The following is a 26,583-nucleotide window of genomic DNA, read 5'->3' as shown; positions in this document are numbered from 1 at the left end:
CACAGTGTGATTTTCACATACTTTGGAGGTGCTTCAAACCAATACACATGTGTGCAGTGGAATAAAAACAATAAATGCTTTTAGGATTCACCGGATAGCAAACACATACGTGAATATATGTGTGGATCTTATCTTACTGAAAACCATTTCGAGATTCACAGGCGTAATGTGAGCAAGAAACGATTTTGAGGTGAAGTTAGAAGAGGTCAAGCATCAAACAGCTGCGTAATATACTTCGTAATTACTTTCACGATGAAGAAAACGAAATTCAAGCTAGTAGGCTATGGTCGAATGGGATCTGAAGTAACAAACGTTTCCTCTGCAACTACGACTGACATAATAGCATTTACTACGAGGACGGAAGTAAATCTCGAAGTCCCAATCGTTCGTTGCTGATGAGACTCCAAAGTAAGACTTTCGTCCTCACCGTAAACGCACATACCACTCAACTCTTATCACCTTCCAAGCTGAAGTACATGCAGAAGTGTTTTTGTATAATCAAATGTCCATATAAAAGTGGTTGATCCGAAGGTAATTCTTTCATATGACTTGATGTTCAACGAATGTAATTGTTTCGAGAGGGGTTTTTCTTTGAGTTCGTCTCTGAACGTTACTTTTTTGTATGATCAACACATCTTTGTGAATAATTCATTTTGGAACTATTTGATTTTTTCTTTTCTTAGGAAGATTTTCAGTATATTTCTATATGAAGATAGAGGAGTAGAAAGCCAAAACCTTTGATTCGCAAAAAATTGATCTCTCCTGAAAATATACTCCTTTCAATTCAAACAAAATTCCTATGGCTGGGATTGAATCAAACAATCGGAAGAATGTCATTATGTACTGTTATCGATGACAGGAGTAGATATAATTAATTCGTAACATGAAGTCGTAATTTTATGAATTAACTGAATGCCTCATTATGGGCTTTTTCTTTCAGTTAGAGTCTGAAAGTTACTTCTCTGCATGATCTACATATCTCATATTTCATTTCTTTGGAAGATTCCCACAATTTTTCTGTATGTAGATACAGGAGTAGAAAGCCAAAACGTTCCTTTCTAAAAAAAATGTATTTCTCCTCTCTCAGTTTATATTCAAAAGCTTTTCAGAAGAGAACCTCATGGCGAATATATACTTCATCAAACAATCTCACAATACTTGAAGTTCAGTGTTACGATCTTCAATCAGGATTGAACCGTCGTGGTTTGGAACTGTACTCTAACGTTTCGCCAGCACAAGTGGCTGGCTTATTCAGAGGTTTATTCATCTTGATGGTTCACCGATGGTTCACTGGCGCATGGTTCACCGAGTTATCGGTTCACCGAGTTATCGATGAACCATCAAGATGAATAAACCTCTGAAAAAGCCAGCCACTCGTACTGACAAAACGTTAAGATACAGTTCCAAACCACGACGGCATACTTGAAGTTATTCACTTATGAGTCACAGAAAAATGGAGTAACTTAGTCACATCATAAAGTATATGGAACGAGTCACAAAGCCAGTACCGCTTTTTCGGGATCAGTGACTTTTTCTGGAATCATGAAGAGTCACTAGAAAAAACAATTTAGAAAACTGAAATGAATAAAGACTGACAAAAATATTGATATTCTTTCTCGATAGACCAGAGATTGGTAACGGAACTTCCGAAAAGCCATTGCTGACCATGATGTCACCTCTGTAAAATAGGCAGGCCAGATGAAGAAAGCTGCTACATGACCTCACTGTCACGAATCCAACCAATATCATTCGACTGAAAGAAGAATCATCAAGACTCTATTAGACCGTGCTTTCGGGATCTGTAATACGAAGGAAGATCTCGAGAAGGAACTAGACATCGTCAAAAATGATCTTCAGCGGAATGGCTACTCCAAAGCGATGATAAAAAAGAATTTGGCTAAAAAACAGCAGGAGCCTCGTAAGGAAGAGATGCTGTAACAACCAGTGCTTGAACTTCCCTACACCATCCGTAGCAGCCTCACGAAACCAGGCCACCAAACGCGGACTGCGATTCCAAGAATTGCATTTACCGGATACCCTGTGGATGCGGAAAATCCTATATTGGTGAAACTAAGAGGCCATTGAATGTTCGCATTGTCGAGCACAAGAAACACACACAGCGAGGTAAAACCAGCAAATCAGTGATAGCAGACCATGTTTGGATCCATCAACACAAAATCGAGTGGTCCCAAGCTGAGATCATACACAGAGAGGAACATTGGTTTAGGAGAAAATTCAAGGAAGCCGCATACATGCTGTCCAACAACGTAGTCAGCCAAGCTAGCGTAGAGATACGCAACATATGGAAACCCATCATCAAGCGAAAAATGGCCAACTCCCGCAAAACGGTCATCTTCCACTGAACCAGTGAAGCGGAAAAGATGGAAAGCGGGGATAAGTGAAATTACTCGAACGACCCATAAGTAGTCACCTCTCGGAGGAATCAGTCCTGTCATCACCCGAAGACGATTGTAGATACCAACAATCGAAACGTCGTGAACTAACGTGGCTTGGAATCTCCTAACTTTTTATTTTATTTTCATTTTTATTTCTTTATTTTTTTTCAATTGTTCTATTTTTACTTGTATTCCATTTCACTTTTATTTCATTTCAGGTTATTTTTGCTTAATATAATTGTTATTTTCAGCTTTTCATTTTCAATTCTTCTTTTTTAGTTGTTTCAGGGATTTCAAATCATTTTATATATAAGACAATGGAAGTCCAAACCAGTGAAATTCATCATGAAACATTGTCAATCACCTTCAAACAAATCATATGCTTTTCTTCCACTGATGAATACAATTATTTCCCAGCCTTTTTTCTTCGTCTTCAGTTAGAGATAAAAACTGAAAGATTTTAATTTTTCTAGGTCAGAAATGGCGAGATATGCGGCCTATTCTCAGTCCATCCTTCACCAGCAGCAAAATGCGATCAATTTTCGTTCTGATATCGAAATGTGCTGAGGACTTTGCTGATCATTTTCTTAAGAAAGATGAGGAAATAATAGAAATGGAAATGAAGGATACCTTCACACGTTTTGCTAATGACGTTATAGCTTCTGCTGCATTTGGTGTGAAAGTCGACTCACTTGGAGAACCAAACAATGAGTTTTATTTGAGGGGAAAAGAGCTAACCAGTATGGGCAAATTTTGGAAAAGAATGAAGATTATGGGGTTTCTTCTGATACCAAAAGTTCTAAAGGTGAGAGAACATTAAATTTCAACGAAAAAATATATGTTGATTGTTTCATCCTCTTCTTCTTTTTGGTATCATTTACAGTATAAAACCTATTTGAAAATGTCTGGTGAAAGTGGCCAATACTTTTGGAAAGTCTACAAAACCATAACACGTGTTTTATTATTCAACAGTTCTTTCAGGAGTATTAAACTGACCAAATTTTACCTAATTATTACAACTTCACATGAATTAACAATTTGACTTTTTCAACTTGATACCTAATGATTATATTGGTATTCACGTACGAACTGATTACCAATTTGAACATGAGAAAAGAAATTTCACCAAAATCGTTGAATGAAATCACCTGAGTTTACGTATCCATCGGTACAATTTTCAATATAAGAAAACACATTTGATAAAAATTTAAACTGTTTTTCCATAATTGGCACTTCATTGGGTGAAGGAGTAATGATAATTTTTGAGGCCTGCTGGATGCGTTCCGTCACTTTTCATGTTTGTTCCAAGTTTAAAAATCTGTTTAAAATCTGTTTTTCCGTTAACCAGCAGTCGCACCCTACGAACGACAACCCTCAGAAGTCGAATCTTGTGCGAGCTAAGGATTAACGAGGTCTTACCTTTTAACGTGTGATTCCTAACACGGGATGGACGATAGCAAGTGAAGATCGATCGTTCAGACTAGGGCTTGAGCCACCGACCAACACGGCAGTCAATTCGAGTGAGTGAACAAATCACCAATCGAACCGCTTGGCTACTGACCGACCCGAGTTAGAATGACTATTAGTTTCGGTGTGAGTCTTCGTCAATTGCATGATAGAACTGATCAATACTTGATGAAAATCCATTAAAACGTATTCAAAAAACACACTTTGATGTGAGATTTCCATTTGAAAGATTGAAGATTTGTCTCTCTTCTACAGGGTGTTTTTTAAACATGCGGCAAAAATCTCAGGGACTATTTTTGGGACTATTCTAGGAATTTTTATACTGTATTTTTGATACGGCGCTTTGTTTTGAAGATACGAAGCGAAACCACATTTCGACAATAACAATGTATTACCAAAAGTTACATGTAATGTTTCTTAATCTACAAGAATTGTTGAAAATGACTACCCCCGCTCGGTTGCAAGAATTCAATCTTTTCCTTTTACTCCCGATATCTTCAAAAAACACCAGAATCGTTTCTGATTGCGTTACAACCAGCAAATTGAATGCCTGCGGCCGTTTGTACTAATCGAATTGTTAGATTTCTTATCACTCGGTAGGTCCAGTGTAGTACGCTATACTTTCATTTCGGCTACGTTAATAATTTTAAAATTTCCAAAATTGTTATTGTCGAAATTTTTTTTCGCCCCGTATCTTCGAAACAAAGAGCCCTATCAAAAATCATCAAAGGACAAAATATCTTTAGAAAAGTCCAAGGAATAGTCCTTTTATTTTTTGCCGCATGTTTGATTAACACCTTGTATAGATACTTTCACGTGAGGTGTTCAAGTGACTTAGCACATTTTATTCCTCAAAGAGCGGTACATATCAGAAATATGCGACGGACTGTGGCTGCTCTTCGTTTCGACGTTCAACTCAGTACACCTCGTACTTCATTGTTTAGAAACTCTTTCATTTGAAGAACTGCGCTCGAGTGGAATACATTTCCTGAGAACGTTCCTCCAAATGGATTTCATCTCCAGCGATTCAGATTCAATGTGATTCGCTATTTTCGCACAGGCATCGCTCTTAGAGCACGAGCACCTTAAGGATTTTTCTGTAGTGCTTGTGTTTTGTTCTCGAAAAAAACCATGATACGTGTTTCACTATACAGGGTGTTTCAGATTAGATCGTCACTAAACTCGGATAGATTTTGATCCAATAACTTTCGAGATACAAGATAAATACATTTCCGATGTCTTAATCAACATTGTTTCTATCGTATTTGTAATAAATTTGTATCATGTCTCTTTTTTCTTCATTCGTAAGAGCCATTTTTCGCCAAAAATTCAATGACTTGTACAATAACAAAATGTCATTGACTGTAACAAATTGAAAGTCAAATTTAGAAACATCAAAGTTGAAGCCTATTGTGATAAGAATTAATGTTTTTCAATATCTTTAATTTTTCGGAAAAGAATGATAACTTATGATACATCATTGAAAAGGAAAAATCTATTCAAAATAGGAAGAATCCAATGTAGCGCTCATAAAAAAGTTGATGATGGTGGCCAGAAGACGAAACGTCGGATAGCAAACCTGAAAACACCAGTATGTACCATGGAAAAAGTGGCAATTGGAAGTGCAATTCATTTCCGAATCCTTCGAAAAATTAAGCAAGAAAAAAATGAAACCCATTTTCCGAAAGTTCTGTTTTTTCCGGATATCTCCGGATATACTCGGAACTTCAGAACTTTCTTAACGGTATATTGTTAGTCAAGTAAATGCGTAACTTTGCGCCAATTCAACCATCTTCGTATCTCTCATAGTTTCCGTGATCCCAATGTTAAGGATCGAATTTGAAACACCCTGTATGATAGCATCTTTGGGCGTCACAATATTGATTGTGAGAACTTCAAGTGAAAATCTCACGTATGTACTTAAGTACGTATGTGAATCACCTTCTGACTCAGAAATTAATGTTTTCTTCATTGAAATGTTTACCTTCTGTTGTTCTTCTTTTGTATTGTATATTTATATTTTTTTGTAGTCTCCCTAGTGGTATTTTCATTTATTCTTTTCGAGTTATTTGTGTAATATAAACAGGTTTACATCCAATATGTTCTTATTTTCAGCCATTGATATAATACGATTAATCTATTTCAGTTTTAAAATTTCAATCTGTTCAATTTCCAATATTTCACTTCAAATTTCTATATATTTCGTAATCATAAAGGGTAGGTCGTATTTCCAAGATTGTCTCAAATACTTTCGATGTATCCTGTTTCGTTTTCACGTAATTTTATGATGTCAAATGCAAGCTATGTATATTTTTTTCGAGTTCTTTGAAATTGCTAGATTCAATAAATTTACATCATAGTTTTTGCAGATGGTAGTTCAATTATTTATAAATGAACTATTAGAGTGAAACTTTTGAGTATTGCACTAATTTATGTAGATATAATAATTTAGGTAAATGGACATAGAATGGTTCGTGTGAAGATGTGATACCAAGTTTATCGATAATTTCAGCCATTGAATTAATTGAATTATTCAATACCATCTCTCAGGTAAAATGATCAATAGAATTGTTTCATTAAATGAATGCATTAAATGAATCACCTATCGACCATGAAATATCGAAAAACCAGCGACATGCCCTGGCTACGCACGGGTACAATGCTAACAATAAATATACATTAGATTAGATTAATATGGGGCTTCTGTGCTGAACAGCCACTACACTGCAACCTTTGCAGGTCTATTGTGTGTGCCCTCATGTTTGCTAGAGTTCCTTGTCTAGGCTCGTCCTTGTAACTAGACTTCCTAGGCCAGACTTCAAGTTCTCCATATATTGGGAGTGTTGTGGTTTTTCCTCCCCTAATGTTGCAAACCTTATCCTTGATAGACCTTCGTAATAGAATAGTATGTGTACGGAGATTTCCTCATCGTCTTGGCAAAGCCTGCATAGGGATGTGTCTGCCAGTCCGATGTTGTTCATGTGTTTGTTGAGTCTATATTGTCCCGTCAATAGCCCGACCAGGATAGCTGTAACAATATCAGCGATGCAGAGCACCGAAATAAGTGTGAAGTTATCCTATTACAATATACGATACAAGCGCGAGTTTTTTTTGCACCTCTTTTGTATAGTACCTTGTTGTAGTTAGTTTTAAAGCCTGAAACCCTGCCTCCATGTACCCAGGGTTCTTGCAGTAGGGCCACGTCCAGTCCGTCCTTGACGAATCTCCTACAAACAACAACGCTTGCCGCCTTGGCGTGGTGGAGGTTCACACGCAGAACCCTGACCCTGGTTGTGCTCAGTTCTGTGAACTGAGCTTCTCCTCTGCCTTCTCCGAAGCTTCTTCCATCTCCATGGGGATACCCGTCTCATGTACTGCTTGCCTCTTGAGAGGACTCGTTCCTGGTGGGTCTACTGTTTCTGTGCGTGAATCTCTGCTATCCCCGGGGAAGATTCTTTGACCTCTTCCCAGCTTGTGCCTTGTTTTGGGCTGCGTCTTCCTTTAACACGGAACTTTATTCTTCCTAGGTTATAATAAGGAGACATCTCGACTTTCTGTAGCTCCTCAAAGGATTCACTGTCCATCGAGAACGCCTTTGGCCATTGTCCGATGGAGTTTTACTCCACACCGTTCACAGATCTGTATTGAGCCCATGATTTGCGACTTTTAGCCTTCGCAGAAATTTTTTCGCTTCCGGCCTTTGGCCTCTATCGTTCGGGATGTAGGTGGTGCAGCCGATTGCTTCTGGAATATCCTCCCCTTCCATTACCTTTAGGGTTGCCCCTTCCCATGGTTTTATGGTGGGTATGGCATCTCCAAACCAGTCTGCACTTGTGCGATCTGCGCACGTCATAACCAGGTAACCCGGTTTATGTGTGTATTTTGCAAAACGCACTCGAGGTCCCTCAGGTGGAATTTCGTCGTGGGCTTCAGAAATTGAGTCCTGAACTTTTGCTAGCCTCTCCGAACTCATTTTATTCTTTCTCAGTTAAGGTAGCTGTGGCATCTGCCACAGCTACCTTAACTGAGGTGAGGGCATCTTTGAAGGAAACTCCTTTTGCCTTGGTTTCTTTCTCAGCTGGCTTTGTTGAGGCGGTATGCTGCTGCTGGATGTGCAGCATACCGCAGCTGCTGGATGTGTGGATGTGCTTGTTCCAGCCTTTTCCATGCTTTTTCCAGCCTCTTTCGTGCCTTTCTTAGGCTCTTTTCGTGTCCTCTTCTTGATAACCGGCCTTGTGGCCTTTTTCGGTTGCTGACTCTTCAGAAAGTTTTCTCTTATGACGAGCCTCTTAGCGATTATGTAGTTGAGTCCACTTTCTAAGTGTTTTTGAGCCTCATTCTCGAAGCTCCGCCTAGATGAGCAATTTTCACTTCTTCATCCGATAGTAGTTCTACCTCCTCTAGGGAGGATACAAGAACCTTGTGTTTAGGTTCTTGCTTTGGGGCCTTAGTACCAAGCCCTTTTGGCTCTTGTGTGTCTTTGGGCGTTTTCGGCTCTGTATTTTTTTCTACTTTTTTTGAATCCATATGAATCCTACGAGTAACTAGGGAAACTTAGTCCGCCGCGACAGAGCCCCGCATGCCGCGGTAAGGTCTTGCTACTCTTAGATGAGACCTGGTGTCTCAGAGGTACCGTTTTCGACAGCTTACCCTGCTGCCATTCAATCCTCAGCACGGCAACTCACACATTAACTGGGGGGACTTTGTGTTCGCTTCACAGCCTCTCTCTCTCCCAGAGCATTGAGAGTACACTGCTATACAGGGCCACCTCGTGCAGGGTGCTATTCTTCATAGCGCACAACGGACTTGGGATAAGCGTCCTCTAAAGGCTGGTCTGACCTCTTCGGTTATTCCCCTAGAGTCGGTGACCTAGTGCCTGACTCCTCGACCACATAAATATACATATATATATATATATATATATATATATATATATATATATATATATATATATATATATATATATATATATAAATATATATATATATATATATATATATATATATATATATATATATATATATATATATGTATATATATATATATATATATATATATATATATGTATATATACATATATATATACACACACACACATATATATATATATATATATATATATATATATATATATATATATATTTGGGATAACCCAAATAACCATTTTTTATCATTCACTTTTTCAGTAAGCTATTTTAAGCAATACAGCAATGATCCTTATTCATTTAAGTACTTAAATAGACTGTGTATTATATATATATATATATATATATATATATATATATATATATATATATTATATATGTATTATATATATATATATATATATATATATATATTATATATGTATTATATATATATATATATATATATATATTATATATGTATTATATATATATATATATATATATATATATATATATATATATATATATATATATATAATACACAGTCTATTTAAGTACTTAAATGAATAAGGATCATTGCTGTATTGCTCAAAATAGCTTACTGAAAAAGTGAATGATAAAAAATGGTTATTTGGGTTATCCCTACGAGATAGACATATACCGTCGTGGACTTTTTTGTAGGCCTTCTTGAGGTGTACAGAGTGGGTCAAATTGGACACTTTTAAAAGGAAACTCCAATTTTCAAACTAGATAGATGAAAACTGATGGTTGTGTCTGCGGCTCGGATTCTATGACAAACGTAATGGTAAAACCGCATATCAATATCTATCATCGTCACATCATGTTTTTCGAAAATGAGTATTTTCGATAAGTTGCTGTAACTTTTTCTATGTCAAAAATTTATTGTTTCTATGAAATCATTTCCGAATCACTTCTCTACGAAGAATTGAATGGTGTAAATACTTATTTTTCCAAATGAGATATGGATAGTTAATGATGAAATTTTTTATGAGATACCCTGTATGTTCCTGCATATTTCAATAGGGCTTAAAATTACCTTTCTAAAAATGTATCACACTTGATGTTTTGCTAGAGTCATCTTTCAAATGCAGGTCTCTTAGGTTTTTTCATGTAGACTTTGATACGCACACTTTGATGTAGAAATATCGGCCCGTTCATTTATAATGGCACTCTCACATCTCAGATGTATTTAGAAATTTCAATGCAAAATATTGAACCCCTTGTTGATGAATTGCCACTAATAGAGCTCAGAAAAATATATTTTCAACAAGACAACACTGTAATTGTCACCAATTTTTTGCCTGCAAATTTCAGTAATGATTAGATAGACAACCAAGAACCCAACCTTTGGCTGGCCAAGTGACTGGACCTTGCGCCTAAGTACTTTTACCCCTGGGGAAGGTTGGCAGACTCTATTTTCAAGTTGCTGAATAATTTTAGATACGAATTGGAAGCGGCAGTGATACAAAGTTTTGCTTCTCTCACTCCTATGTAAATAATTTATTCGGCAAAAAACGTTCAGAAAAGGTGTCGTCTGTGTGTAGGAGAATCAGGTGGGCATTCAAAACACCTTTTCCAAAGAAATTTATCTCATCCTTTGTTCTTTATCATTATTATTATTATTGTTGAAATTTCATTTACTAGTAGTAAATATAGTATAAATTGTCATCAGTTTTATTGGAACTATGCGTTTCAATTACTGCTGTGAAAAGCTGTCTCAACATTTTATAATTATTACTGAACATTTTTTTTATGTTTTATCGCCGCGTCGCCCAAAGCATACTTGATCAACGGGTGCGTTTCATAGTCTACATTTCAAAGCTGACTCTAGGGTGACACAGATGCCACAGGGTGTCTTATTAAAAAATGGTTTTCCATCAATAACTATTGATATATACCTAATTTAAAAAATCAGTTTTTTATACCAATGTTTGACAAGATAAAAGTTACAGCAACTTTTCGAAAATGCAGATTTTTGAAAAACATGCTGTTACTCAGATTTATTATTTTTTGTATGGTTGTTGACGTTTATTATTATTATTATGCATCGATATGCGTTTCCACCATTGAGTTTGTCATAAATTTAACCCTCAGGTACAGCCATCAGTTTTCATCTATCTAGTTTCTTAAACAGGAGTTTCCCGTTGAAAGTGTCTAATTTGGCCCACTCTGTACAATATACTGTGGTATATTATTTTGATCTATAGCGTAGGGTTCAGCTGGTGTTTGCAATGTAGGCGCAAAAAAGTTTGTTTCTTCGATTATCAGTGTTTCTCTATTACATTATGCATGTTATATACATATAAACCTTCTTCGTGGATCACTTTATTCATTAAAAAACCCCGCATCAAAATCCGTTGCGTATTTTTGAAGATCTAAGCATACATAAGGACAGACAGCGGGAAACTACTTTGTTTTAAACTATGAGGTGACGGTGAAATATTATCATTGTACCTTATGTGGAATTAGTGACTGATCAATTATTATAAATTTATAATAATAATAATGATAATAATAGGTCTTTATTCCCATAATGATACAATAAATAAATGGGAAAGGCTGAAGATCAGTTGGTTGCACCAAAAGATGCAACCTCTGTTTTTCATCTTAGGCCAAAAAAAAAGAACTATATATACATGTATACACAATACATATACACATATATGTATGTACCCATATACACACATACACATATGTAATGCAAAAAAACGGAAAAAAAATCGGCAGAAAAAATAACGGAAAAAAATATTCAAAACTATTTACAAATTGTTGAGTGAAAGTACTAAATATATAATTGACACAATAGTATATTAGACATAATTATAAACGGTTAGAAAAAAGAGGGTAGTAATGTTACGAACCACCATTCTTATTGACAATGGGTGTACATTAGATTTCGTTCAAATATTTCCGTTTCAATGCTCTTTTAAATTTTTTCAAAGACATCAGTTTGAATTCATCAGAGATTGAGTTGTACACTCGTGCGATCTGATATGAAAAAAATTTTTTGAATAATTATGTACGGTGTATGGGGGGTGTTAGTCTTCCCCTGTAACGAATGTTGATATTGTGAACATCTGAACGGTATGACAATTTCTTGTATAAATATTTGAGAGCTTTTTCAGTGATAATTTTATGATATAGACAAGCAGCATGTAATGATTGCCGTTTTACCATATTGAGCCAGTTGGTATCTTTGAGTTTATGAGATATATGTTGGCCACGTTTGATGCCGTGTATTAGACGTAGACAATTGTTTTGAACAACCTGAATTCTACGTTTATCTTCATAATCAATGCATGGCCCATAGAATGTGCTTCCAAAATTAAATCTGGATAATACAAGAGATTCACAGAGTATGGTTTTTACTTTTTTGTTGAGACATTGTCTGTTGGTATAAATTTGTTTGATGTTCATATAGGCAATACTGATGCATTTATCGATGTGATGTTTGAATTTCAAGTTTGAATCAAGGATGATACCTAAATTTTTTGCATGTTCAGTCGGTGCAACCACATCCTTGTCTACAGTCAATTGAAAGCCATTCAGTTCTCTCTTAGCCCCAAAGACCAAAACTGAACTTTTACTAGCATTGATTTGGAGACAATGCTGCGCAGAGGTAGAAATCAATGGGGCTATGTCTTCATTTAGCATCTGCATTGCAGTAATCATGTCCGAAGGGTGGAATGAAAAATGTAATTGTGTATCATCAGCGTATAGGTTTATTTTGGAGTATTTGATTACGTTTTGGAGTTGTTCGTAAAAATGAACTCTTGTACTGAGAGTTGTTACAATATAGACGATAAAAGTCAGGCTGACTGTAATAGCGGTAATAATTACCCAAATTATTCGAATAGTGAAAATTTTCCGAATTCCGATGATTGTTGTATTTTGAAAATAATTATTGATGATAATTAATGATGATTCACAAAAAGCTTTTGTACAGCTAAATACTTTCCAATTTTCGCTTTCCTTTCAAATTTGAGGAAACTAACTCATTTAGGTAAAAGTAATTCAAAATGATGATTTCCAAACTTAGATCATCTGTTATTATTCATATTGTTGCTGACCGTGCAATAAGACAAACGTCCCCTTTCGAAAATGAAGTCCGCCCTTGAGGAAGACAGGGTTCCATGAAATTTTATATCGTAACTCTTTGATACCCTTGTTGTGGATGATATCTGACTCAATTCCATAACGAATATTTGCAGTACAAAGTGGATAAAGTGAAATTACTGTTGTATGATTCAATGTTCGTATAAAAAAAGTTGATTCGGAATACTCTTTCTTTCGTGTAATTTCTATGTAAAATCTACACATCGTTGTAAAGAGTTCATATCCAAACTAAGTATTTTCCCCCCTTTGCGGACAAAAAAATATATTTGAAAAAACTAAAAAACACGCTTTAAAACAACATCGAACTAAAATGTTAAAAATATTTTTTTTTTAAATAAGCTTAAAACAATAACGAACGAAACATACCATGGCACAAAGCGCCCACGCTTTTTTCACAATAATACTAGTATTTTTCGTTCGTTATTATTTCAAGCTTATTTAAAAAAAATATCTTCAACATTTTAGTTCGATGTTCTTTTAAAGCGTGTTTTACACTTTTTAGTGTTTTAGTGTTTTAGTCTTTTTAAACTATTCTATTCGTATGCTATAAAAGCGTATGTTTTAGTCTTTTTAAACTATATCGGGTGTCCCACATTTTATGTGACAGGCAATATCTGGTTTGTTGAAGGAGATACACAAAAATGTTTCATACAAAAGTTTTAGGAGTTCATGAGAGCTATATTTTGATATGATTTTTAATTATACAGGGTGTTTGGTGTGGGTGCTACAGACCAAAATTCCTTTTTTTGAAATAGAACTCCCTGTATAGTATTACATATTCAGATGCTACGTTAAATTCTGATATCATTTCATGTTTGGTTTTTGAAATTCGGTTACGGCGTTGTTGAGTTATTGCTTAAAATATAAAGTCTTGAGAACGACTATCATTTTTAAAAATATCTCATACAGTTATTCTCTCTGCATCAGATCACATGAAAATTATTCGAAATTTTGGGTGTTCGAAGTGATGGTTTCAATTTTGAGTTGTGGAATTCAGTCAGGAATCATTTTGAATTTGAAACAATGGCGAAATTGAAAGAGGTGTATTCGAAAACAAATCTTTAATTGATAACAATGTAAATAATATAACTTGATAAATCATTTCATAAGAATGGTAGGTACCTAGAAATAAGTCATAAAAATTGTTCAAAGTGATGCCCATTAGATATTATACAGGCTACGAAACGTCGAATCACTTCTCTCGTACAAGTCGCTCTTATAATATCAGGCGTAATATCACTGCACGCTAGTCGAATTTCATTTTCAGATCATCCACATTCAAAGGGGGAGTAGTGAAAACAATATCTTTTAAATAACCCCATAGGAAAAAATCAAGCGGTGATGAATCTGGGGAACGAGCCGGCCACTGAATTGGACCCTTAATACCAATCCATCTAATTGGGTACGTTCTATCCAGATATTCAGTAACAACCTGTGAATTGTGAGGAGGAGCACCATCTTGTTGCCACCAAATTCCTTGTCGTTCTGCAATGGGAATATCTTCCATCAACTGGATCGAATCATCTTCTAGAAAATGTAAATATCGCAATCCATTGAGATTTTCATTGAAAAAGTAAGGTCCTATGATGCGGCCATTGAACAATCCACACCATATATTAATACCCCAAGTAGTTTGAAAATTACTTTCGCGGACCCAGTGGGGATTTTCTTGAGACCAATAGTGACTGTTATGTCGATTCACAACTCCATTATTGTGGAATCGCGATTCATCGCTCCACAAAATTTGACTGAATATGTTAGGACTTTCATGTAATATTACCTGAATACAAGCAATGAATTCAAGTCGTCGTTCAAAGTCCGTGGGTTTCAAACCTTGAATGGGTGGTATTTATTTTCTTTCAGAATTCTCTGTACATTAGATTTACTCACACCGACTTCTTCTGCAAGAGTACGGATAGAAACATGTGGATGAATAATAATATAAGCCAACACATTGATGTCTAAATCTTCAGTTCTAACAGATCTCGTATGATGACGATGCTTTATAGTAGAAGGAAATGACCCAGTTCGCAATTTTTCTACAACTCTCGAAAAAGTCATTCGTGACGGAATGGGTCTGTCTGGAAAACGTTCTTGGTATAGACGTTGTGCTTGATGGCAGTTTTTCTGACATTCCCCAAAAATTAATAACATATCGATGCAATCACTTGGACTAAACGCGAAAGGCATACTGGAGTTTTCGCACAGAGAACACAGTTACTGTTTTGCAAAGAATCACTGAATCGAACTGACAAGTAGATACAATTCAACAACATTTGTTACTATGGCATCAACAATCATAAGCTACTTGATGAAATTGTGCAATATAAAGCAATTCACCCTCAAGTTAGTCACATTCTCAAGAATTTCAATATTATATTCAACTGATATCGATATCGTATCGTAGAGGTGAGAATAATGGTTTGTATTCAGTAGTAGTTCAGTTCAATTTAATAAAATATATAGACTGGATTCGTGTACGAGTAAATAAGTTTATTTGAAACTTTATATTTAAGGAAAAGTGCAATAACTCAACAACGCCGTAACCGAATTTCAAAAACCAAACATGAAATGACATCAGAATTCAACGTAGCATCTGAATATGTAATGATATACAGGGCGTTCTATTTTAAAAAATGGAATTTTGGTCTGTAGCACCTACACCAAACACCCTGTATATTATATATATTATATATATATTATATATTATATCAAAATATAGCTCTTATGAACTCGTAAAACTTTTGTATGAAACATTTTTGTGTATCTCCTTCAACAAACCAGATATTGCCTGTCACATAAAATGTTGGACACCCGGTATTTATTTTATCTAAACTTTGGGATAAGTCAGCCGTATATTGTTTAGAAAAATGACCATTGATATTTTCCGATTCCGGAGAGAGAGCCTGAAAATCAGCTACCAAGCCCAAGGCAGCAGGCACGCAAAGGAGGGTTACAAATAAGGCAGCAGGCGCATGTGCTTATAAAAAAATATTTTTTCAAATGAAGAAATACATGTGAAGTGAGTTCAAATTATATCAAGTAGGTTACGTACAGTGCCATCTGCCCGTGAATAGATCAAGCAATAATGTCGATATATCAAGACGGTTACGTACAGCGCCATCTGCTCGCGAATATATCAAGCAATAATGTCGATAATTCTGTCAAATACAGATCCCGTTCTTGAGAGTTACAAACAGACAAACATACATACATCCAGGTGAAGCGTGTTGAAAAAATAGCTACTATTTTGTGTTTTCCAAATTAACGAAACCCTGGTTTACTCTTTGAAATCACTTCGATTAAAATGTTCTCGATATTTTTGACAATCGTCAGTTGGTCACATTTTTTTGGGTCCCTTTTCTAGGATAACCATTTTCTCTGTAAACAAACTACCATAGCCTTCCTAAAATATCACTAATCAGTAGTCTTTCGAGCAACATGTTCTCAATTTTCAACATAATATGTAAAGAAAATATAGCTCTGAAAATACTAGTACTTGAATTGTAAATATTCATAATTCTCGAGACATTTAGCAAAATGTAACTTATGAACAACCATGGTGCAGAAATGAAAAAATGAGTGAACGGGTGTGACTTAATCGACTCACACTGTTGATTTCAGCTACGCTTGTGTGTGGACAGCGTTCAAATGTTGACACAATTTGATCTTAATCGCTGATCCAGATGCCTGTTCAATAAATATGTTTACATTGAAAGCTGTATGTTAACAATAATTTCTAAAAATAGTTATATCCTGAAAATACTGAAATATCCCGACTCATTCATTCAAGCTGAAACGAAACTGTACACTGTGATTATTTGAATATTACCCACCTAAAATTTTCCATTAATCGATCGCGGTGATTTTGATCGAGATTAGCTCTGAGGCAGCGATGTTTTTTTTTCTGATGCCTCATAAAAATGCAATCAACTCCATAGACGACAGGATCGGAAAAATGGGTTGAAAACCGGCTGCAGAACAAACCCTATTCCCAAATACCGGAACTGCAATGCTATTTTTGACACTCGTTTCACCAACCAAGTCGGTATTTTCAGGAGATGAGGTTCACTAATTTCGTACTCTGAAACTGGTTTATATTTATATCTAACGCTAGTTGCACACACACCGATTTTGGACGGCCGACTTTGTACCGGTCGTCCAAATTCCAATAGTGAACCACATGTGGGAACGGGACCTTGCACACACGCCGACTGGTGATCGTCGCCGGTAAAATACCGGTGAGCAGTCGTCCACTGCCACTGTATCGCCGGCAGTACCGGGAAGTAGTGGCGTACATGACTAAATACACTCTTGCATACTCACCGGTTTTTTACCGACCATTCCAGTCTCGAATGCTCGGTGAAATTGTAGTTACTACGTGTTAACTTCGTTTTGGTAGTGCGTGCTAATTTCGACAACAAAGCAACTGATTGTTTGACCGATAAAAATCGGCCGATTTCATACTGGCCGTCCAAAATCGGTGTGTGTGCAACTAGCATAACACTTTCACTTTTCGACACACATCAATGATTCGTGGTAAACATTTGTGGACAATTTTTTTGTTGAACAATTTCAACAAAGTGATTCATATAAAGTTGATCATACTATCGAAACCATACAGATCTCAACAGTTTCAGTTACTCTATGACCGTTCTCCAAAGCATGTTGAGCGGCACTAGATGTACTGAGTGTATCTTGAAACGAGTTCTGATAGCTCGCTTTGTCTTATCTATACATTCTTGGTTTTCACGTCATATAAATAATTATTACAAGTTTTCAATGAGAATATCACATTTCAAAATATATTTCAAGCAGACTTTCGATTTAAAAATACATTCCATCCAATGAATCAGGAAAGCGACTTGAAAACATTATTTTAATTTCTGATTCTCAAAAAGGGTGAAAAGAAATGATATCTTTACTGAAATAAATGTCAAAGTTTGTGAGGATGGATGTTTATGACTTTTTCACGCCCTAACGACTGAACGGATTTAGATGAAACTCCACATTAATACAGCTTATACATCAGAGTAACATGTAGAGTACAATTTACAAAGATTTTGTGAAATTTTGGTCAAAATATAACGATAAGTATTGAGTAAATCGGAAAAATTCTTGCCCCCTGAGATCTATCTTGGCGTGCGCGGGTTATACCTTCGGAGTTACGTGTAGATAATTACCGTAAGATTGTTTATCTTGAATATTTCTAAATAAAAGTCTATTCTAATAAAAGTTACGGGGTAGCCACTGTATGCAAATTATTGAACCATAAATACAATTAAATTGGATACTATTTTTACAATGCACCCTCGAGAATATCTGTCGCATTCTAATAGAAATTTATAAATTGTTGTCTGTTTTCTGTGTTCTGTTTTTCACACCAAGTAATTTGAACGAATTGTTTATTATCACGATAAGATTAACTTGACGCAACAAATAAGTCATTGCGCGACGCGCCCGCCGGTAGAGGGGCGGTCTAAGCAATGAAGCGCTATTGCCGAGAACGCGACACGATCCCGGACAGACGTGTGAGAGCAGACGGCATTGACGGTTATGTTAGTTATGCTAATATCTTCATAGGTAACATAATTCGATTCTCAAAGCTATTCATTTCTTGGTGCAGTTGGCATATTTTTTCAGTTACTGTATTTTTAAAGTAAAAGTGTAAATCAGTAGCTGTTGCCCGCTCTTATATCAACGTACAATCGAAGTTACTGAACCTACCTGGAATCTTGAAATATGCAGGTAGGTTCTTTGTATAGCCTAAATAAGCATCAAGAAAGTGAACCAGGAATTTTCACTCTAAGATGCAAATATACGGGTTCAACGATTGTATTGAACTTCGTCAGTTTTGAACATGAAGTCTCGAGTCAATGAAAAAATACTGGTTTTTCTCGATACTTTTAAACGTTCATTCAAGAAATAGGTGAATTTCCAGTTGGGAAATACTTGTATTTACCTGTGGCTGAAATAATTTCCCCAACTATTTTTGTGGTAAAATTTCTTGATAACGGTTGTTATTTCATTATTCAACGGAATGATACTAGGTTACTCATCCGAGATGAATGTCACAAGAATATGTCGTATTAATGTATTGTCAATACGAAGTCAATCCGAAAATCCAGATAAAAAACCATTGTACCGGTGTTGATAAATTTACTAGTTGTTACTATATAAAACCTTCCATATGAAAATGATGATTAGATCTCGTAAATTATACCACGCTGTCCATGTCATACAAAGGAACTGCTGACGTTCGGTAGGTATTTAGTTTTCATGCCATTCGAATTGACTTCGTATAGAGGCTATGACCCGGTACACTGTGTCGCTATAAGATACCTGCTAGGTTTTTCATTGAATGAGTTTTCCTCTGGAAGACATATTAAAAGTAAAATTAGCTGTGAAAGTCATAATCCATAAGGGATTAACTTTCGCAAATTATTGATGGGTATTGATAAATCACTATTCCGAACAAATTTTCTGCATCAATAAGGAAACTGATGATACAATTTTCTGTTCAAGAAAATCATCATTTCACATCATTAAAATAACAAGAGTAAACTTCATTGAGGAGTTTCAGAAATCATTCCACATTCAAAAAATTATTCATTTTGAAAATAATATTTTGGTATACTACAATATTCCAGAGGCAGTTTCTCAAAAACTGCTAAGCAAATTACGAAAAGTAAGGATAGCTTTCAAGATGAAGTATCTCACAAATCATAAATCAATTTGAAAATTTTCAATTCTATGGAAGAGTATTGAAGATGCAGTTGAAATTATACTCGAAATTGTTTTTCTGGAATGAAAATTTAACAAGATATCGAGTTGTTCGATATCTGCTGTAGCAGACGTCAGGTATGAAAACCTGCACACACGGAGAGAGAGAGAGAGAGAAATGTTTATTCATTAGCGGATTGATAGAATAAGTTACATATATAAAATTATATGAGGGGATCCCTGTTAAAAGGTAATGCCTCTTGAGGGTTGGGTTTTTTTACAAATAATTTAAATTAAAATTTTTGGAGTTAGAAGTTGCATAATTTGTTGGAGTGTCCGGGTCCATAGCGGTGGTTGTTCTTAAGAAATCGGGCTTATGTTGGATCGAGGGAAGTATGCCTGAGACTTCAGGGTGTTCCAGGCCATGCGCTGTCCTCTATCAGATCGCCAGTGGTACTCCTCTAGGATGTCCTGGATTTGCTCCGTCGGGTCTTCCACTGCTCCCAGGAGTCTGGCTGGGGGAATAGGAGCTTCTTCCTCAGTATCCTTCTGGGGCCTCCACATGGCGTCCAAGGGTTGGTGTGGGTGCTGATGGCAGCGGTGTTGTTGCTTCTCATGGCTTCCGCAGCGTATCATCCTTGTTATTCCTGAAATCTCAAGTTGGTTGGAGTAATATTTATATAAGTCTTGGGAAGGGTATCGTAATGGGAGGTTATAGATGTTTCGTAGGATTCGTCTCTCGGTTTTTAGTATGCGGTCTCCGGGAGAGCGTGCAGTAGATACACACCCGGAGACAACGGACAATTTGTTATTCATTGGCTGTATTCATTGATGTGTAGGTAGGCTCACACCATGACTACAAGTTGGATTTCAGCAACGTGTTTTGGGGATCTGAACTCACATTACTAGATGCCGTCGGTCTGACAGCATATAGACGCTACCGATCTGTTCCCTGGTATTCGTCTGTTGTCTATAATCGAGACTTGTTTTTTTCCAATCCACTACCATCTTTGGTCGAAAAGCGTCTGCTCATTTTTCCGTTAACTAACTGTCTCCCCTTTCCGAACGACAATTCTCAAAATTTTATTTGAGACCATTTGAAGCATTTTTGACAATTCACCTCCTGGGCCTTCATTTACAAAATGTATTCTCAATAGTCAAACTTATATTTTTCTCTAATGAAGAACAAGAATGAAAACATGAAAAATTGAAGACAAGGATACTCTACTAAAAATTTGTAATGTGGCGGTTCATATATCTGATATTGATTATTGAAATAACAAAAAAATTTTTGAAATTTTTTTTAAAGTTATTTCATTCAGGATTTCCTTCACGAATAAAGCTCATTCTCACGAGAAATGACCCAATTTCTCGCTCGATAAATGTATCCTTTCATTCAAACGGTTTATCGATTTTGTGTTTACTATAAAAAATTCCTAACAAATTCTTATGGCTCAATTTCAGAAAATTAATTACATTATACTGACAGTATATATTTTCGAACTGATTTATTTTCAGCTTCTGAGAATAACATTCATTGGTGATAAAGAAGGCCGATTTTTTAGAGAACTTGTGAATGATACCATTAAAACACGAGAGGAAAATAACATTATTCGGCCAGATATGATTCATTTATTGATGGAAGCAAGGAAGGGGATACAGCAAAAAGAAGAAAATATTGGTGTGGATACAGGATTTGCCACAGTCGAAGAATCGAATATTGGTGAGTAACTGATGATATGTTGGTTTTTGTGGTCGGAGTTGGTTACACGTTGATGAAGTGATCATTTGAATGAATGGATTATTCAGTGTAACAATACGAAATGAATGTTACCTGGGAAAGCAGAGAATATCATAAGAAATAACTTGTCTTAAGAAATGTCTTGAAAGTCTAGGGTAGAACGAGTTTAATTGTTGCCTACAGAAGGGATTCCAGTCATTGAAAGATTGCTATTGTGAAACTTATCAGATTAAATAAAATAAAAACATTTGTCTGAGATTGGTTGACAAAGTTTCAAGGTTAATACGCGATGTTAGTGATGCATCTCTCCGCGTTAAGGCACAATAGATTTAATTGAATAGAACTGGCTGATACTTGATGAAAATTCATATTGAAAGTCATTATTACAGTTCATTGAATGAATTTCACTATGAAGGGTTTCACAAAAACCGCGACACCTGTTTCACTATTCTATAGCTTTCTCAAGCGTGAACATTTTTTTACGCTTGTCGCGATTTTTGTTAAACCCTTTATAGTGAAAATCATAAAATAAACTAATATTGAGTTACAATAGATATCAAAATAGAAATTCTGTTGTTGAAAAATATGAGTGTAGTCATTCACGTACTCCGCTCTTAAGTTTTAAACAAATGTTCTCGTTGAAAATTGCCGTTATCAAGATGCTGAAATTGATTCAATATGGATATTTTGTTTGAATTGAAGGGGTTATATTTTTTAGGAGTGATTAATTTTTCTGGGAAAGAAAGTTTTTGGCTTTTTACTACTCCATCTGATACAAAAAAAAAGGGATGAGAGAATCTTCCAAAGAAAGGAAGGAAGTAATCAATTTGAAACTCTGTACATGAATGTGTAGATCATGCAAAGAAGTAACTTTCAGACACAAACTGAAAGAAAGTCCTCCTGAAACAGCTATTTTCATATAAACATTGAATTACACGAAAGAAAATAATTCTTTCGAAACAAATACTTCTATATGAACACTGAATTATACAGAAGATACGTTTCTCTACTCAGTTTGTATTTCAAACATTTGTTGTGGAATAAGAATCAGATATCATTCACATGAGTTCTACTTTGAATGAATGGTTATAAATTGTACTCACATAGAACACTGTCACCCTCACTGGTATACACCGATGTTTCGGCTTAAGACACTTGCCCTAAGGCTCTTCAGTACCAAAATGGATAACATTATAGAAAATACACACACTTCATTCATGAATTACGATTTTGAATGTCACGGAATAAGCTTGATCTGCTTATGTCATCGATGACATCGATGTTTATATGAAAGTAGCTGTTTCAGGAGGACTTTCTTTCAGTTTGCGTCTGAAAGTTACTTCTTTGCATGGTCTACACATTCATGTATAGAGTTCCAAATTGATTACTTCCTTCCTTTCTTTGGAAGATTCTCCCATCCCTTTTTTATTTACCAGATGGGGTAGTAGAAAGCCAAAAACTTTCTTTCCCAAAAAAATTAATCACTCCTAAAAAGTATAACCCCTTCAATTCAAATAAGATTCCTCTTGGCTAGGATTAAATCAAATAGGTGAATGAATGTCATTACGATGTCATCGATGACATAAGCAGATCAAGCTTATTCCTTGATAATCAAAATCGTAATTCATGAATGAAGTGTGTGTATTTTCTATAATGTTATCCAATTTGGGGAAAGTTTTTCGTTATGTGGACACCCGGAGATTTTGAAAAAATTTTTGACTGTACTTACGTATTTTGATGCGTAGATTACGAATCCGAAAGAAAAAAGCGGCCCTTCAAAGTTCAGAAAAGGGCAACTTTTCAGCCTTCATTTTCACTAAATAAACTATTTAAAAACAAGCATTCATTCACTAGGTCACCTTTACACCTTATTCCTCCTTCTTTAACAATTTCCACTTCAATACTCAACATTTTTTTTATAAAAATGTTAAAAAATGTACGGAGCTGCTTTTTGGTTACATATCACTGTATTTTACGTTTTTAAGGTTGATGATATGGTTGGTACGACTGATGCAGTCCATATTCCTGAAGTAATTGAAATGTTTTTTACCTTCATTCTTTAGATCGTAAATTGGTTTTTGGTGGTGTATTACGAATCTGAAATAGTAGACGACGACAAATACCAACCGCTTTTTTCCGAAATGTCACTAGTAACTAACCTAAAAATAGAATAATGTCACCAGGAGAAGCATTCGTTTTTAAATTAAGTTTTTTATAAGAAAAATGTTGATTATTGAAGTGAAAAGTGTTAAAGAAGGAGGAATAAGGTGTAAAGGTAACCTAGTGAATGAATGCTTGTGTTTTTAAATAGTTTATTTAGTGAAAAAGGAGGCTGAAAAGTTGCCCTTTTCTGAACTTTGAAGGGCCGTAACTTTTTAAATAATGGAGAGCGCCGCTTTTTTCTTTCGGATTCGTAATCTACGCATCAAAATACGTAAGTACAGTCAAAAATTTTTTCAAAATTGCCGGGTGTCCACATAACGAAAATTTACCCAATTTGGTACTGAAGAGCCTTATGGCAAGTGTCTTAATGAGAATAATGACAGGAACAGGAATATGAAAATGACGTTTTAGAAAATGAAAAGAAGAACAAAATATCTTTTTTTGGGAAAGAAAGTTTTTGGCTTTCTACTACTCCATCTGATACAATAAAAAGGGATGAGAGAATCTTCCAAAGAAAGGAAGGAAGTAATCAATTTGAAACTCTATACATGAATGTGTAGATCATGCAAAGAAGTAACTTTCAGACACAAACTTAAAGAAAGTCCTCCTGAAATAGCTACTTTCATATAAACATTGAATTACACGAAAGAAAATAATTCTTCCGAAACAAATACTTCTATATGAACACTGAATTATACAGAAGATACTTTTCTCTACTCAGTTTGTATTTCAAACATTTGTTGTGGAATAAGAATCAGATATCATTCACATGAGTTCTACTTTGAATGAATGGTTATAAATTGTACTCACATAGAACACTGTCACCCTCACTGGTATACACCGATGTTTCGCCTTAATGAGATCATACAACCTGAATCATAAATGAGGTCGTACACGTCGATATTTCTTTCGGGCCCATTTGATATGAGTCCCAAATTCCATTGCTGGTTCACAACGAGATTTCTATTGCTCGAAAAACAATTGTTCAGGATCAGCAGTATCGAAACTTTTCTGTTGACCAGTGCCAGCACCATACAGAAACCATGGTCTTTTTTGGTGATATTTTGACTTCAAGAAATGCCTAGGTGGCTACTGTCCTGAACATCTGTTGTCGTAGAGGAGCTACGTCCCATCACACGTGACGATCCGATCCAAAAAAGGATCGTTTCGGTTACACAAAAGCAAAAAAGAACGGATCTCAAAACGTGACCAATTCTATCGATCGTTCGAATTGTGGGCCATTCACTTTTCGAATTTTTTCGCTCTTCAATACGTTTCAAAGCATCAAAATTCCCACCAGGGTTCTCAAATCCTCGTCTTCTGTTACAATAGGTCGACCATTTCGAGGCTCATTTTTAAGGCTAGAACGCACTGTCTGACCATTAACACTATCATTGCCAGAAATCTGGTTAATTTTGTTGTCTGTTTCGGCAGCGCTTTGGTTCAATTTGGATTCATAGAGCAACATTGCCCGAGCTGAAAATAGACCAATGAGTAAAATTTAGACACAAATGAACATCATCAATGTATGGAGTATGAAATTCTCTATCGATTAGTATATACCACGACACAGTAGAATAAATATTCATTGGGATATGCATCAACAGAGATGCATGACATTAAAAGTAGCAGGAGTTTTGAAACAACTTAATATCTGCAGTTTTCTTGTTCGAGTGATGTGCCTAACAAATGTACTCTCTGATATCCATCATAATATTGTTGATTTATTTTCGTCTGTAAAAATAGTGGTAGCGAGTATTAAGAGGATTTTTGCACTTTATCAAGCTCTTCAAGCAAACTACTGCGTAATGTCCTCATTTTTAAAAAACTTGTTAAAGAGATGAATTGCAGTGGAAAGATGAAGTGTATTCACTGAACATTATTTCGAATTCAATGCATTTAATGAATAACTGTTTTAACTGTATCCTCCATTTTAGTATTTCTGTTATTTTTACATTCATATGGAAGAATAGACATGGTTCTGAAGACCTTTGTAAATGAATAATACTCATATATTCATTTCCAAATGTTGAATTCAATATATTTTTTGTCCTACCGAAAAACAGCCTTAGAATGGTTCAGATCTTATATTATTGGTAGAAGTCAAATAATGACATTGAGCAACAACACTTCTGATCGTGAAAAAATTGTACGCGGAGTTCCACAGGGGTCAGTCCTAGGCCCAATTTCATTCTTGTTATATTTTAACGATATGGCAAAACTCGAAATATCTGGAACATTTACTTTGCTGATGACACTACGGTACTTTAGCGTAATAAAGATCCCGGTACTTTGACTAGGTCTATATCCACCCAGATTTATGAAAAATAAAAAAATGATTTGAATCGAGTATGCCATCGCTGAATGTTTCTAAAACAAATCTGATAACATTCAAGTGGGACTAAGAACAAGTAATACTAGGTGAACACATGATTGAAAGCCTGTTACCAAATTTCTTGGTATATTCATTGACAGTTATTTAAAATTTGATACGCAAATTACTGCTTTGAAAAAAATATTCCGGTTGCTTTGCTATAAATGTCATATCTCGTGAACTCGGATTTTTAACAGCAATAAATGCATACTATCCACTTATAGAGAGTCTTTTATGGCATGGAATTCCTTTCTGGGGCTCAGGAAGCCAGTTTTGATGCAGAGTATACTCGTTATTCAGAAAAGAGCTTTGAGAATAATATTCAAATTGAAAAATGCATGACTCGTGAATGCCACGTTTCTGCAGAAATGAAATATTAACAATATTTGAAATATTGATTCTTGAGAAAAATGTTTCAAAGCCATAGATAAAGGTCTACGCGTAGCGATAAAAAACTTTACAATCCACATCCATTGTCCACATCATCATTGACCAGGCAGTCTCAAATCTGTAGAAGTAGACAAATACATAATCATCTACCAAAACATATTACGTCAATTTATGAACTCAAAAGAATTCAGAAAATTATCGAAGAACCTTGTTTTGGAAAAGTGCTTTCACAGTTTGGAAAAGTATTCTGCATACACATTATAGTCTTTCGGTATACCACAATGT

General features: G+C 35.4%; 2 protein-coding genes across 4 annotated transcripts in view; one reads left to right on the top strand and one right to left on the bottom strand.

The window, feature by feature from the left end:
* Positions 1-26,583, top strand: part of LOC111508872 (cytochrome P450 9e2) — a 49,355-nt gene that overhangs the window by 7,260 nt on the left and 15,512 nt on the right. For both annotated transcript variants that reach the window (XM_074186542.1, XM_074186543.1), the window contains 2 exons: positions 2,870-3,201; positions 21,149-21,353. In XM_074186542.1, the coding sequence (XP_074042643.1) occupies positions 2,870-3,201; positions 21,149-21,353 (537 nt within the window). The remainder of the gene's footprint in view (positions 1-2,869; positions 3,202-21,148; positions 21,354-26,583) is intronic.
* Positions 19,803-26,583, bottom strand: part of LOC141487456 (uncharacterized) — a 92,542-nt gene continuing 85,761 nt past the window's right edge. The window contains exon 2 of one of the 2 annotated variants that reach the window (XM_074186544.1): positions 19,803-20,277. The gene's annotated coding sequence lies outside the window, so the exon portion shown is untranslated. The remainder of the gene's footprint in view (positions 20,278-26,583) is intronic. The other variant, XR_012468400.1, reaches the window with a different exon arrangement.

Source organism: Leptinotarsa decemlineata, unplaced genomic scaffold (assembly GCF_025532065.1).
Source record: "Leptinotarsa decemlineata unplaced genomic scaffold, Ldec_3_MD MMD2_P_RNA_scaffold_2, whole genome shotgun sequence".
In the NCBI taxonomy this organism is placed as follows: domain Eukaryota; kingdom Metazoa; phylum Arthropoda; class Insecta; order Coleoptera; family Chrysomelidae; genus Leptinotarsa; species Leptinotarsa decemlineata.
This window is presented reverse-complemented; position numbering and strand designations above follow the sequence as displayed.